Consider the following 16819-nt stretch of genomic DNA (forward strand, 5'->3'; position numbering starts at 1 on the left):
GAGATAGAAACTGACTATCCACAATTTCCCAAAAAAGGCAAAGACCAGTGAAGGGCAAATTAGAAGCCAGACATGTTAATTTGGATTCTGCCATAATCTTGATGATATCAAGCCCTCTTGCAGAAATATAAGCCATTTCACTTTTCCTGCAAGAGAATTATTTGAATGATGAGGATACTACAGTGTAGTATATCACTATTAAGAAAAGATAAGAGATGGCCCACTTATGGAAAAGTCTTTGTGAGCAACCATATCCCTTTCCACCAAATCCAACTCAGTGCTATAGTGGACCTCTTCTTACAGTATGCTGCATCTAACATTTAGTGCAGATATATCACATTTTGACCTTCTGAACGCATACTGCAGTTGCCATCCCCTAAACTTGTAATGGAGAATTTAAATGTTCACAATATTCTATGGGATAGTGCACAAACGAACAACATCAGAAGTGTTAAATGCCTGCTTAACAATAAAACTCTTATCCTTCCTAAATACTGGAAGTAACAGCTTCCAAAGCCTACCTGAACATTCTCTGCTGTCAGCTTAACGATTTGTTCACCATCCCTTTTCCCATACAAGTAGAAAGTAATACTTATTTTCCCACAGTATTCACTCTTTTATGTGGGTAATTATGTATTCCAATATATATGTCATGATTCTTCTGAGTGGGAACAACTCCCTCCTGACTCTTTCTCCAAGAAGAAAGATCCTCACAAGGGTTTGTTTTATGCATCACACTATTTGCAGTCATGGTTAACCCAGAAACAGAATAATTTCCTCCAGCTGTAAATAATGCTCTTTGTGTGTGGATGAGTACCATCTTTTTTTTCATTCTTTCAATGTTGAGGGTCATAGAAAAACATTTGCAACAAGCCATTCGGTAAAATTTAATTATCCTTTTGTGTCTATTTCTATTGTCTTATCCTTTTTCTATGTCGGCATTGTAAAGTTTAATTTCTCCTTTATTTATCTTACGTATTGTTATCTTTAAATCTTAATTACACTTATATTGCACTTGTATCTGTGCCATTAGTAAAATCCTTCTCTAGTAAGACTTTATTCTCTTAACTTCTATATTTCTCTTGGCCGATCTTTACATATAAGAATGATGCTAGTGGTTTGGGGGACAAAGGGAATATTAATGGTCAATGCCAACTCCCTTTCTCTCTAAATTGGTTCTAATTCCTTTTTCAGATTCAGGGAAAATTTATTTTTTACTGTGCCACCCTGAATCCTAGATTAACAAAGAATGTAGAATCAAGGAACCAGAAAGAGTTTAGCTTACAATCTTATATTACTATAGGTTACGTTTGCAGTCATGTAGCGCCTCTATAAATTAATCTCCCACTGTGGTCTGTATTTTATGAGCAAGTGCAACAGAGAAGAAAATCAGGCAAGTCAGCAGTTAAACAAAAAGAACAAAACATTTAATTTAATTGATACATATTACACATTATGAATACACTCTGATTAAGTAATCTGCAATTGCTAATGAATGAGCACTAATTTCTCAGATTCTCTCTATCTATCTTAGCATATATGACAAAGAACTTCATTTATGATTTACGACTTATATTTGAAAGATCTCACTTATTCATCAATGTTAAAGACATTTGTTAACTGAATTACTATTGTAACTCCACGTGCTCTCATACAATTTCTCTCAAAAAAATTCTCATAACTTATTCAATCATTAAAAGACACAATTCCTAGGCTCTACGTGCTCTCGTACAATTTCTTTCACAAAATACTCATAATATACTCTATCATTAAAAGAAACAATCTCTAGAGTCCTTCCTAAAATATACAGATATCCTTTTAGTACACATTTACATAAAAAAAACTAGACTGTATGTTACCAATTGCTGGGGAAACTATTTAGCCACCTCACATATCTCGTCAGGATAAATACTTTCAACTCCACGTTCCTTCTGCTTTTTCTGAGGCATTCTTCAAGGGTTCGATCTGCACATACTTCTGCCTCTGAAAATAAGTAGATGTTATTCTTTGGTGAACTGGCTCAACATCGTAACGAAATCTCCATAAGCATCGGTGAATATCTTCTGCTGGGCTGGTCACCGATTGGTAAATTTTCGGGAAATCCATGGCAAAGTTTCTCAGTCATTATCTCGACTCCGTGGGGGAACGAGGGGATGCCACGAGGAGGCTCCACACACCACAGCAAGACTGCACGAGACCCGGAGCGTAAGAGAGCACAAGCCTAAGAGTAAGAAGTTTTTTTTCTGGCGCTGCACGACTTTTTAAATTGTGCGCCACACGTTAACACTATGTCATTGATTTCTCCTCCCATTTTTTTAGCATCACTTCATGTCACCCAGTACTGAGTGTCACACACGGAATCCTTAGCGTGATTCTCAGAATGCATGAGTGGGATGGGAACTACTTGCTCATGAAAAGGGTGCACCTGTACTCTTTGTTGCACGTGTTTCGATTCCGGCCACCTTTTATTTAATCAGATTATCTCTTTCTCCCAGCAATTTATAAGTACTTACACTTAAGCAGTAAGATTTAAGCAATTTAGCAATTCATAATACTTTACATTATAACAAAATAAATGAAAAATTCTCAGTTTAGTAATAGTCTTGTAATTTAGAAGAGTTTAATATATTCTAATATATCAATAATAGATTAAAAATGTTACCCCATGTTAAGTCTGAAGGAAACGTAAATTGATTCAACTTTAGTTTCATTCAGAACTTAACAATTTACCATCTTTCAATCTGAGCACTTTAAAATGGGTTGGTGTATACTTTTTGTTGCAAATATGATATTCATTCTGACCAGGACTGAGATTTTACAATAGATTATTCCATTTGTGACCAAGACAAAGCTCTTGTGTCTCATATTCAATAAAAAATAAATAAATTAAAAAAACAACAACAACAACTAACATTTCAATTCCGCATATGTGAATTGCAAGACAGGTACTGGAGAGCAATGAACATCCTTCATGCTCTGTCTTTCACCTGCTGCATGTCAATTAAAAAATACATACTGATGAATAATGAATATTTTACACCCAATGTTCTACCTGTTGGGTGTGCATATTGAAGCTCTTTGCTCCACTCATACTGAGCACTTATCCATTCATATTGATTATGGCTCTGAGATCTATTTTCTGTGAGAAGCCATAAACTTTAATGATTAGATCCTTATTCACCATCAAGCATTCAGAATAGCAATATGTATGCTTCAAGCATCACCTGGTCTTAGTCTTTATATTCATGCCACACTTAGTATATATTATGTGTTTTCTTGGTGCATTTGAAAAAATACTTGCTGCATGTGGACATGTTTCATACATGTTGAGGAAACTTGTATAACATATGTGAGGCTGCTTACATCCCTTTGATCTGTATGTCAGAAATGTATTACACTCTAAACATCATGGTAGACAACACTGCAGGCTTGCAACAAAATACCACTCCACCTTAGCATGTTTGTATTCAGCAATGCAGTTTTCTATAAGCAGTATAGGGAAACACTGCTCTTCTCATTGCTTACCAGTAGCCCTCTGAAACAAGCAGAATATTCAGATTTTCTACTTGTTTACAGATATCATCCAAAATCATGGGTTTTGTTGATGTCTACTGCTGTCTTCTCAATATCGAAGTCTCCACTGGAATATTGCAATTACACTACTGAGCTGAATGCCATACACCTTGCTCTGACTTATATCAAAATGAAATGCTGACAAGGATGCATCATCTGTACAGATTCATTAAGTTCTTTACAGGCATTATGATGTCTGGTATATCATATTCAGTGCTTTCCCAAATCCAGCATTTGTTACATCATATAAGGAGTCTCTGTTTAGATGCTTGCCCTTTGTTTGAACTCAGCGTACATTGTGATCAAACCTATCCAGTTAGGTTAGCTTGTCCCTTAAGAGACATCATCGACCCATCTATTACACATCATAACACAAAAATTAATATTCCAGGTGGCAAATGTCATAGAATCAAGCGATTAACAATAAACTATACCAGATTTTTTATGTTGAGTTCATATGCAAAAGATTGGTTAATCAACCTATAGTAAATTAGTACTGTGTATGGGTAATGGCTTGATTTAAAATCTGATTTTAAATAATTTGATTTAAAAGCTTGTCTATTGTATTCCTTGGGAAACACATGTGGGAGATCACTCTTACACAATATAGCAGTAGCAGTGGGAAGGAAGAGAAAAAGCCTAAGATTAAGGAGACTGAGCCTGAAATGAAACTATGGTAGTCTGGTCTGTCAAAGTCCATACAGAGGAGGTTGTTCTTGCTTAGCTCTACGTTGTTCATAGTCATCTTATGCAAACCTTCCTGTTGAGAGTTTAATGTGGTTTGTAGGATTGTAGTTAACCATCAAAAAGAAATGCATCAAAAAGAAACCAATAGAATTAATCAAGTGTCAGTGATCGGCCAGAGGAAACAATTAAAAAGCTATTACCATTATGCCCATGCTCCCAGAATTTATGAACTGCCTAAAATACTCAAAACAAACACACTACTATGACCAGTAGTTGAAGGAATCAACAACCCAAATTATCACTTAGCCAAGAAACTAGTGACTATACTTAAGAAGTTGGTAGGTCATTTCCCCTCTTACATAAAAAAAAATACACAACACTTCATCAATAAAATTAAAAAAACACCACACTCAACAATGAAGATTTATTAGTCAGCTTTGACATAACTGCCCTTTTCACTAATGTCCTGATCAATGATACTATTCTTCTCATACAGAACATATTTCTGCTCAATATCACCCTTTTTGCTTACATACTTTGCTCTGGGTATTTCGTATGGCAAAAAGTAGGTACAGCCTTCGGCTCACCACTTTTACCCCTATAGCTAAATTCAGCAAGCCCAAAGTCTGGCTCATATGTGTTGATGATATTTTTGCCATTTGGCTCCGATGGCTGCAAAACCTTAAATATGTTCCTAAACCACCTTAAAAAAACACAAACATATTCAATTGTACCATTAAGATTAAAAACAATAACTCACTTCTCTTTCTAGACACACTTGTCACATGTCTTCTCTCAGGTTGCCTTTCATTCACAGTCTACCCCAAACCTACACATGCAGGCCAATACATACACAGAAATTCAAACCACCATCCAACACAAAAAGTAGAGCTCATCAGCACCCTCAAACATAGTCCTAACAATTTGCTCCAGTGAGTAGGTGTTGAAGAAGGAATATGAAATTATTAGCGAAACATTTATAAAAAAAAATGGCTATGACAAAAAAAAACAGTTCACAAGATCCTCCACAATAATACCATTCAAAGCAAAAAATTACAAGAATGCCATACAATTCATTAGGGGAATATCCAAACAAAATAGATAGAACATTACATAAATACAACATTAAAGCAGCCTTCAAACCTCCTGCAAAATTAAAAAGTATAATCAGCTCATCCAAAGGTCCATTCAGGGGTTTACAAAATTCACTGCACCTGGAATACTTGCCCTATAGGTGAAACAGAGCGCACAATTGCAGTAAGAAAAGATTAACATAAATTCCACATTAAATTCCTCCACCATGGTAAAACCGGCCTGTCAGACCATGCACCTCAAACATGTCATAGAATCAACTGGAAAGGCACCAAGTCCCTATGCTGTACCAAAACTTGGTTTGAAAGAAAGAAAGGGAAGCTGTGAGATTCTGAAACATCATCCAAATCTCAACAAGAATGATGGATTAGTAATTTCAATAATCTGGATAACCCATCTGCAACCTATATAGCATCCAAAATGAAGGTAGAGTCCCAACACAAGAAAACCTTAATATTGAGAGGACTGTAGAGATATTTTAATGTAGCCCTGCTATGAAACTTTAATTTTATTTATTTAGATTTTTTTAACATCTATATATTATTATTCTTATATGCATAATTTTTTTTTATTTTGCTAATTTATATTCATGTATAATTTTTTATTTTTTTTTATTTTATTTATTATGATTATTATTATTTAGTTTATTTATTTTTCCACCAGAGGTCAGACTAGAGTAAACGATTAACAAAGCATTTAGATTTATCTTACTTTTGTATAGCGTCATGTAGCTTGTGTCCTGTGAATGTGTAGGCTTTCCTGATGATGACCTTGATACTGAGGTTTAAACGTAATATTTTCATAATTATAAATAAAGTAATTACTCTAAAGCATATTTTCATAAATTCTTCACAATGAATATACTGTATCTATTTTTAGCCATCACACAAATTTTAATCTAATGCCTGCATTTTACTAAGGGACATTCATTATTTTATTACTTTTATTAATCACTTTACACACTGAAACTTATACACTCAGGTAGTTTTTATCTGAGTTTTCTTTCAAACATATTATTTTTTTAAATTCTTACAAAAAAAACTTTATAATTGTGTGTGTGTGTGTGTGTGTGTGTGCATGCATGCGCGCGCACGTGCATTCTTTATAAACAGGAACTGTTTTATTAATATACGTTACATACTACTTAAATTTTTCCCCATTTTCAGCTTGATATGTAATTTATACCATAGCTTCCCATTATATTTTAGCCATTGATGTTTTTTTTTTTTATTTATTTATTTATTTATTTTTTTCACTCCTGACTGGCTGGTAAATATATGCAGATCGTGAATCTGTCCGATCCTGGTCCGATGTTTGGCTGACCAAAAATGACCTTAAAAATTCTTGATGTTGTGCAGAAGAAGACAGTTCAACTGATTAGTGACCTTATGTTGAATTTTTTCTTGACAATTATTCATAAGACTATTACACTTTTTTTATATAATCTTTGTCAAGTAGCTTTATTTTATCCTCCTACATGTTTCGCCAATTTTTCTATTGGCATCCTCAGGGAATACAAACTGGTAAGCTAAAATGAAGGTTACAGACTTGGTTATAACTGATGGTTCTAATTCATACAAAAAATTGGTATTGTGCGTGACAATGTGCGTGTCTCGTTAACGTGATTTATTCGTTATGGCTCATGATGTAATTGTTATGAAAGTTCATTTCTTTTGATGTTTAATGATCTGATAAGTTTTCCAAATTTCTGATAAAATTACCCTTCATTTTAGCTTACTAGTTTGTATTCCCTGAGGATGCCAATAGAAACATTGGCAAAACATGTAGGAGGATAAAATAAAGCTACTTGACAAAGATTATATAAAAAAAGTGTAATAGTCTTATGATCAGTGACCTCTTTCTTATAGACTTGTTTCAGCCTTTATCTTATAGAAATGGACTGTTTCTGACATATCCTTTCTACAGATACTTCAGTAGGTGCTATTCCACTGAATGGCATCTGTCATTCCTTTATTTTCCACTATGCCTGTTATAATACTAACAACAGACCACCATGCAAACAAACTGAATGTTTTTTCTCCTTTTCTTTTTTCATTTCATTTATCTCTGTTTTCTGGAACAGCCTTCCTCATGAAGTATTCTTATAGACGACATGTCCTCAAGGAGATGTGCTTTGCATTATGGGAGATACTGAGACAAGGAGTGATGAGAGCTTGTTCCACCTTTGCTACGAGTTGCCAAGGGATGTACCACCTTACCTCAGTCCTGAAGATATTTTCAGGTGCAAACTTTGTTTGCTTACACTTGGATAAAGAATTAAACTAATTTATTATAGGATCTTCTATCTTTGTAAATATCATTATTGGCTTTAATTAAAAAAAATTAACACACACACACACACACACACACACACACACATATATATATATATATATATTAATGTGTTATTTGAATCAAACTTTCCCATATTTTTGACAAGGATAGGCAGTCATTCTGATTCAACTTAGGACGTTGAAATAAGACCTCAGCACTCTCTCTGAATAGGCATTTGAAATTATAACGACATCTGTATAGAAGGCGAGTTTTAGATCAAAGAATGTTGTGGTCTGCCTCTATTCCTTGTTGCACCAATCCAGACATCGGATTTCTTGTGAAGAATATAAGACTGATGTTCTTGTATTCTTTTTTCTATTGAATGTCTGGTTTCCAAAGTAGGAAAACTGGCAGTCACATGGAACTTGATATACACTAGGAAGAGACATAGTTGAGAGTTTATCCTTAGACAATGGGAAATATGTGGATACTTTATTAATGGGAATATAAGTAGCTACTAAATCATATTTCCTCAGAATTCTTGAAATAGGCTCTGATATGCCGGAGATGTATGGGATTGGAAATTGACGTATTGATTCTTTGTTATTTTGGTTGGGTTTGTAGGAGTCAACAAGACATTGTTTAGTTCTTTCGGAGAAGCCATGTACTGTTTATTCATATATAACATGTACACTGTTGGAACCAATGCTATTATTCATGGCCTGCTCCACAACGGTAGTAGCAACTTCATTCACTTGTGAACTTATTGTTTTGCGACCTCTGCCAGGTCTAACGCCCAATGATTCCATTTCTTCAAAATGGCTAATTATTTTTTGCAGAGCACACGGAGATAGTGAACCGCATCAGCATTTGTTCAGGTGACAAAATTCACAGACTGCTGCAACAGCATTACAATTGTTAAGATAGTACAGCTTCAAGAGCAAAGCACATTAGGGCAAGATTATTGCCATCACTGTAGATGGTATGAACAATCAGAATAAAGGGGGAAAAAAATCTTTCCATTTTTTTAAACCCTCATGGCACCTGCTGAGTTGCATGATATGTGAATTTCCTGTATTTGGTGTTTGCAATGCCTCCTGATGGTGAATTTTGGAACTACTTTTTCCCTCAGATATCACTTCTGCATGATGAACAATGTATTCCTGCAAAGTTTCAGAATTTAGATCACTGGATGGTGCTCCACAAGGCCTTACAGAGGGGTACTTTAATTTTGATCACCTATATTAATCGTTATATTATTAATCACTATATTAATCGATCACTATATTAATCGTTAACATTAATAATACTTTTTCTCTACTTTTAAGGATGATACTTGAATGATATACACGTATATCATTCATTCATTCATATATCTTTCTAATTATATATAAAGTTTTTTATCTTTCTAATTATATATTCAGTAAATAAGGTTTAAAGTTTTTTATTATTTCAAACCTGATTTACTTATTTTTTAATAAGTATCAAAAACATTAGAGCAAAACTAAATTTTTGCATTTAGTTGCACTGGACTGCCTTACACATAAATGCCAATTTAGCCATTACCCCTATTACTGTGTAAACTGCATGCACATATAAATTCACAACTGATGATAATTTGAAAGGAGAGAGGAATTCATTAATATCTTATTTTCCTCACATCTTTTATCTTTAGACTCAGCTGAAACGACCTAAACTGGAGCTTGATTCTTCCAAGTCTTTAGATGCAATTGATAATGATTCTGAATCATTTTCTTGGTCAGCATATCTAGAACAAGAAAATGCAATAGCAGCACCAGCAAAATTATTTTGTGAAGTGGGTATCATACATTTATTAAATATATATTATTCTTTTTCTTTTTTACCTTTTTGATTGTTTTACATAGTTTGATAAATGAGTATGAATAATCTGTTCACAGCAATTAACAGTTAATTTTAGATGCTGTTAATCTTTCCAAAAAGTATAACTTCTTGCTACAAAGAATGTAACAGTTTACATTTTTTCACTTTTACATATAAAACCTTTCTTCTTTTTATAGTGATAAAAATATACTCTGTTGCTAATTAATATAGCTATGTTTTGGTGCAGATATATGCAATTGCTCTGTCAATACCATTCATGTTTTGTATGAACCCACAGCTTGCATGCAGATTTGCTTATAGCTGAATACCAATTTTTAGTATTGAACCACATGTTTCTAAACATATAACAGTTTTATTAAAATAAACAATATAACCCAATAAGTTTCATTATGTTGGACACACATCATCATGAGTACCAAAACTTACATAAAAACTGACTAGAAAAAAATTAATTACACATAGCATATGTCAGTGGTGTTCAGACCGTCGATCTGTAGTTCGACGGTTGAAACCTTATTTACTGAATATGAAAAAAAAAATCCACAGAGCGATTTTTGGTCGATCTTTTGTTTATTCCTCCTTACTTACAAATTTAATTAAAGCTGAAAACATAATATTTTATTTATCATTATTTTGTATTATTTTTTAATTCTCTTTAAGTGTATTGCTATTGTTTATTTATTTTTCGTTAAAATCGTCAAATCAGTAATTTCCTTATAAGTCCGGGTAAATGAATTAATTTGGATCAGTGGAAGTCAAACAGCGAGCTGAGTGCATACAATTATAAGCAAAGCACATCGTATGCGTTTCGTTTATAATTGTGTTTACTCGTAACTACATGACACACTTCTCACTACCCACTGTTAGAGTTTCAGTTGCTCTAATTTATCATTGGATTTAGCATTATTTTGTTCACTAATTGATAAGTTATAAACATTTTTTATTTTAATAAAATATTTAAAAGTTATTTTTTTTTAATTTGAGGATAATCATGAGTGTATCAAAGAAATTGAAGATGTATCATTTTGACAAGGAATGGGAAATGGATTATTTCGTTACAATGGTAAATGGAAAGTGTTGTTGTTTGATTCATCTGTAGCAATTCCAAAAAAAAAGGTAATATTGAGAGACATTTTCGATCGCTACATGCAAAATATGATGAAGATTTTTCCCAAAAATTCCAAAATATGTGAATTAAAAATTATAAATTTAAAGGCAGGTCTTTCTGGACAGCAAAATATGATTTCGAAAGTAATAAATAAACCAATATCAGCCACTATTGCAGCTTTGAAAATGTCATTTATTAGCATCATCATCATCATCAAATTCCTGCCATGTACCCTCAAGGGGTGTACAGGATATGACAGTACTACATGAAAAAATTACATTATTACTAACTTCCTATCTACAATTTTCCTCCAAATCAGTCTGTTACTTGTCAAGACGCCAACATTATCAGATCTTATATTTCTATCATCTAAGGCACTTTGTACCGTATCAATCCACCTATATCTTGGTCTTCCTCTGGGTCGTTTTCCTGCCAGCCTGGCAGAGAACACTTGTTTTGCTAATCTTTCCTCTCCCATTCTATTTAAGTGACCATACCACCTGAGATTAGCTCTGCTAACGCATTCCTGGAAGCTGACAATGTCAAGTTCTTTCCTAATATCCTCATTTTATATGATATTGCCATTGATGCCATCTGTTCATGCCTCTAATCTTTCTCAGGACTCTCATATCTGCGGTCTCTAGTCTTTGGTCAAGTGTTTTACTTCTGACCCAGCTCTCAGATCCATAAGTTAAAACTAGTTTGAACACTTTCTTGTATACAGCTAATTTAGTGTTCTGACTAATTTCTCGTTTATTCCATATGAATTTATTCAACTGACTTCCTACCATACCAGCTTTGTTGATTCTGTTGTCTATTTCCATATTTAATATACCATCTTCACTAAAAATCATGCCTAAGTAGCTGAAATGTTTTATTTGTTCCACAAGTTCTCCATTCACAACACAGTTGATATTTTCAATGATTCTGCCTATTTTCATTGTCTTTGTCTTTTTATTGCTGACCTTCATACCATATCTATTACAACAGCAATTGAATTTAGTCAGAGAATCTTGCAGACTTGTAGCGGATTTATTTAGAAGTATAACATCATCTGCATAAAGCAAAGAGCTGACATTAACATCTCCAATTTTGATATCAGGTTTAATACCACTTTCCTTCATAATGTGATCCATATAGATAATGAATAACAGAGGGGATAATGTACATCCTTGTCTCACACCAGATTTAACATTAAACCATCTTCCTGTACTTCCTTCAATTCTAACTGCTGATTAAAACTCAAATAAAGACTAAGTATTGCTTGATATAATGCCCCATTGACACCATATAACTGCAGCGTATTGAATAGCTTCTCTCTTGGCTCCTTGTCATATGCCTTTTCCAAATCGACAAAACTTAAATACAGATCTTTGTTATATTCCCATGCTTTCTCGACTGTTTGTCATAAAGTGAAGATCTGATCCTGACAGCCTCTATTTGGCCTGAATCCAGCTTGTTCTTCACCAAGCTTTTCTTCCACAATTCTTCTCAACCGTTTCTCAAGTATACTTGCATAGATCTTGCCAGGAACACTCATCAGTAGGGAAATACCTCTGTAATTCTCGCATTCAGTTTTATTTCCCTTTTTATATACGGGTATTATGAGAGCTCTACTCCAATCATCGGGAATTCATCCCTCTGTCCAGGCTTTCTGAACTATGCAGTGCAGCCACTGTAAGACTTTTATACCACCATACTTCAGTATTTCTGGTCGAATATCATCTACTCCTGCTGCCTTTCCACATTTCAAGCCTTTGATGGCTTTTTCTACTTCAAGTATGGATATGTATTCCTGAATGCATGCCTGGTCAGTGTTTTTTATCACCGTGCTGTCATCACTGCTTGTTTCATTTAGCAGTTTTTCAAAGTAATTACTCCATACTTCAAGGATATCTTTTTCTCCCGTTTTCATGTCACCTTTATCATCTCTAACTCCTTTTACAGCACTCTTTCCTCCATTCCTAAGCTTCTTCAACAACCTCCAGAATATTTTGCCACCTTCTTGATATTTATTTTCTATATTCTTGCCAAAGTCCTCCCATGACTTTTGTTTAGCTAGTTTTACACAGTGTTTAGCTTTCTTACATTTGTCTCTGTATTCTGTAAGAGTAAAAGCAGACTTATTTGCCAGGAACTTTTGATATGCTTTCTTCTTTTCCTTCATTGCCTCTTTAACTTCCTGTATCCACCAGGGAGTTCTGATTTTTTTTATCCTTGCACACAACCTCACCACATGCCTCTCTCGCAGAATCAATCAATGTTTTCTTCAGAGTTTGCCACTGAATCTCCAAGGTTTGATTTTGCCACTTCAGAGTTTGCCACTGAATCTCCAAGGCTTGATTCCTGTTCTCAAACTCTTTCTTTTTCTTTTCAATAATCTTTCTGTATTTTAGTCTACAGTTCACATCTGAGAGCTGCTCAACTTTTATTCGCTTTAAAACTTTCTTACATGTTATTCTTTTCAATATGAAATTCAATTTTATCCTGCTCAAGACTAAATAGTTAACACTTCCAATTTCAAATCCTCTGTACACTCTGGTGTCCTGCACCAGGGAGAAAACATCACTATCAACAATAACATAGTCAATGAGACTTTTCTTATTCCTAGCCTCTCTCCATGTGAATTTGTGTACATTTTTATGTTGGAACATGGTGTTAGTGATAACCAGTCCATGTCCTGAGCAGAAATCCCACAGATATTTACCATTATTATTAGCTTTGCTCTTTTCTCCAAATTTTCCCAAAATATTTTTGTATGTCTCACAATCATTTACTACTCTGCTATTTAGATCCCCAACAAGGACCAACTTTTCCTTTTTCATTGTGTCAGTTGCTTTTTCTAAAGCATCAAAAAATTCCTCCACTTCTACCTTAGTAGAACTTCTGTGGGACCATAGGCACAAATAAGTCTCATTGTCCAGTTCCCCATTCTCATATTTGCCCACATTACTCTACTTGAGACTGACTGCCATTCAAGAAGATTAGCCTCATATTTTGTGTTGAATACTATGGCTACTCCTTCTTTTCCTTGATTCATTTATTAGCAAAAGCAAAAAAGCCTTTTACTGATGGAGAGTTAATAAAAGAATTGTTTCTTGCAGCAGCAGAATCTTTATTTTCCGATTTTAAAAATAAAAATGAAATCATTTCGAATATTAAAGATTTACAACTTTCCAGAACAATGGGTATGAGAAGAGTTGAAATTTTAAGTGCCGATCTGAATACTCAGTTAATGTCAGATATTCACCAGTGTGTTGCATTTTCATTACAAATTTAATGAATCAAATCTGATGAATTTGATGAATCAAATGACTTCACTGATACTGCTCAGTTAATGGTATTTCAAGATTATTCAAGTAAAGAAGAACTTTTGAAAATTGTATTATTATTTGGAAGGAATTTAGAGTTAGAAGGTAGAGATAAAAATTTAATTGACATGTTAAGTTCAATAAAAACTTTCCAACAATACTTACTTTTATTAAAGAAAAATATAAATGACCACGAATTTAGACATCTCCCATATTTATTAAAATTTTTTGAACAGAATCAAGAAATACTTCACTGTGATTTAAAAGAATTTAAGTGAAATAGAATTAGTTGAGGAAGAAATAAATTCAAGATTTAAAGATTTTAATAAAACTGAAATGATCGTATCTTTTATCAATAATCCATTTCAGGAAAACTTGAACAGCACAGAAATTTCAAATAAAATTAGTGGGCTGTTTGATATAAACCAAGCTGAAGTAGAACTTGAGATAATAAACATTGAGAATAGTTTACATTTAAAATCAATAAACAATTATTAAGAAGTCATTTGGAAGTATACACATGAAATTGCGCGAAAAATTCTGTCGTGTTTCTGATCGACATACTTGTCAGAATCTTCTTTTTCAAATATGAACGTCATAAAAAATAAATTAAGAAACCAAATTACAAATGATCATTTGGATGATTGTCTGCGATTAGCCGCTTCTTCGTATCAACCTGACTGTGAAAATATTGCGAGGTCTAGACAATGTCAAATTTCACATTAACTTTTTTTTTTTTAATCAACCAGCATTTCCTGTAACTTGTGAGTTTGTAATCAATCTAAAATAATTAAAAGTGATAAATAAATTTTTAAATACACAAATAAAGTTTTTAGGGCTGGGAGAGTGGGTCCTCCGAAGTGAGTGAGCTCGTTTAACTGCATAGTTGTGCCTAATCAGATATCAGGTTGGAGGAACATGATCTATATAAGAGAGTAGATCACCGAATAACTTAGTATAGAAAAGTAGCTCGCATAATAAAAAAGGTTGAACACCATTGCCATACGTTATCAGAACTTCACAACTAGTACATACAAATTGACCAGAAAAAACCATTGTATTAATTACTATGTATGTGTTGCAACAATGCTGGTTGTTGCTGTTGTGTTCTGTGGCATGACATATCTCAGGTCATGGTTGTTAGATTTTTGATCAAAGTAGACCAAACTTGGTGAAGGGATTAAGCCTTACTTTTTATTACATGATATGGGGATATGGAGCATTTTTGAGGCTTATTTAAACTTTCTTGCCAAATATTCATGATCAGTATATGGCATTTCTGTTTCTTGACAAACTACTTGGTGGCAACCGTTTGTTATATGGAGTACTAATCCTGATTTAATCGGTCTTCTTTTTTCATTGTCTTTTTACTTGTTCAGACATGCAAATCTACCCAGACCTTCCCATCTAGCCTACATAGCTAATGGCACAAGAACAGTGAATTTTTGTCAACTTTTTTTTTTATTTATTTTTTTATTTTATTTATTATTTTTTTTTAAATGAAGGATTTGCAGGTTTTGGTGGATGTAAGAACTTTGAGATCTCATACATTGGCAAAAAAGCCACCTTAATGTTTTAATCACGAAGCAACATTGCCACTTTTTCTGTAACATTCTTGATTATTGCATTCTTGAAATTCTTGTTTATTTATAGGTGCCTTCAGTGGTGTACCAAGAAATTTGTTAATTGTCTTTGATTTGTATCTGTTGAGGTGAGATTACCTCAGGCAGTGCAGTTCTGCACCCCATTTTTCTGACATGCTGGAAATGTTATAGGCTCGAATTGCTATAAACCAAAGATGATTTAACCAAAATTCTTAGCATGTCTATGACAACTAATTTACAAAATGATCTCTTTTAATGACATCCTGTATCCCATTACTTTATATACCTGCATTATTGTTTACAAAATCTCTGTAATTGTCACTTGTATCACACTTTAAAAAATTCAAAAGTGATAGCAACAAAAATGTCTCATCATCAATTTCCTGATGTCTACCCCTAGGGGCATTCAAGCTTCTATGACAGCACTACATGATTAAATTATTATTAATCCACATTTGTTCTCCAAATTAGTCTTACTTGTCACCACTCCAACATTATCATATCTAACATTTCTTGCTTCTCAAGCACTTCTGACCGAATCAATTCACCTAGAATTTGGTCTTCCTGTAGGTCTCTTTCGTGCCACCTTGGTATCAAATACCTGTTTTACTAACCTTTTCCTCATCCATTCTATTTAAATTGCCAATTCTGGAATGCTAACAATGCAAAGCTCTATTCTAATATCTTCATTTTTAATATGATTGCCATTGATGCCATCTATTCACTTTCCTAATTTTTCTCAGAACTCTGTAGTCTCTAATCTTTGATCAAGTGCTTTATTTCTAACTGTCAGATCCATAACTTAAAACTGGTTTGAACAAGGTGTTATATACTGCTAGTTTGGTGATTTGGCTAATTTCTCTCTTATTTCATATAAATTTATTCAACTCACTACCCACCATACCAGCTTTGCTTATTCTATTGTCTGTTTCCAGATTTAACTTGCCATCTTCACTAAAAACTCTGCCTAAATAGCTGAAATATTTTACTCCTTCAATAGGCTTTCTATTTAGAATGCAGTTGATGTGTTCAATGTTTCTTCCTATTTTTATAGTTTTAGTCTTTATGATTTTCATGCCAAATTTGTTACAGCTGTTATGCAATTTAGTTAGAGAACTCTGGATATTTATTTCCAATCGGTAAAAGAACAGCCTTCAAACTATGATGCACCTATAAACAGGGGCCATTCTTAAAAACAATGTTTTCTTCCAGCATTTGCATTCATCTGTTAACATCATTGTTTATACCTTATGATTTCAGATCTCTCACATGATCATTTGACTCTGCTTGGGTTATTAAATGAGACG

The 16819-nt window shown here is 33.6% G+C and overlaps 1 protein-coding gene across 6 annotated transcripts in view; it reads left to right on the plus strand.

Moving 5' to 3' along the window:
- The window catches only part of LOC150095352 (lethal(3)malignant brain tumor-like protein 4), a 381800-nt gene that overhangs the window by 203097 nt on the left and 161884 nt on the right, over positions 1-16819 (plus strand). For all 6 annotated transcript variants that reach the window (XM_090410238.1, XM_090410241.1, XM_090410242.1 and 3 more), the window contains one exon: positions 9302-9442. In XM_090410238.1, the coding sequence (XP_090266364.1) occupies positions 9302-9442 (141 nt within the window). The remainder of the gene's footprint in view (positions 1-9301; positions 9443-16819) is intronic.

Source organism: Typopeltis vanoorti, chromosome 20 (assembly GCF_054136105.1).
Source record: "Typopeltis vanoorti isolate ZY-2024b chromosome 20, IOZ_Tvanoo_1.0, whole genome shotgun sequence".
NCBI classification, from domain to species: Eukaryota; Metazoa; Arthropoda; class Arachnida; order Uropygi; family Thelyphonidae; genus Typopeltis; species Typopeltis vanoorti.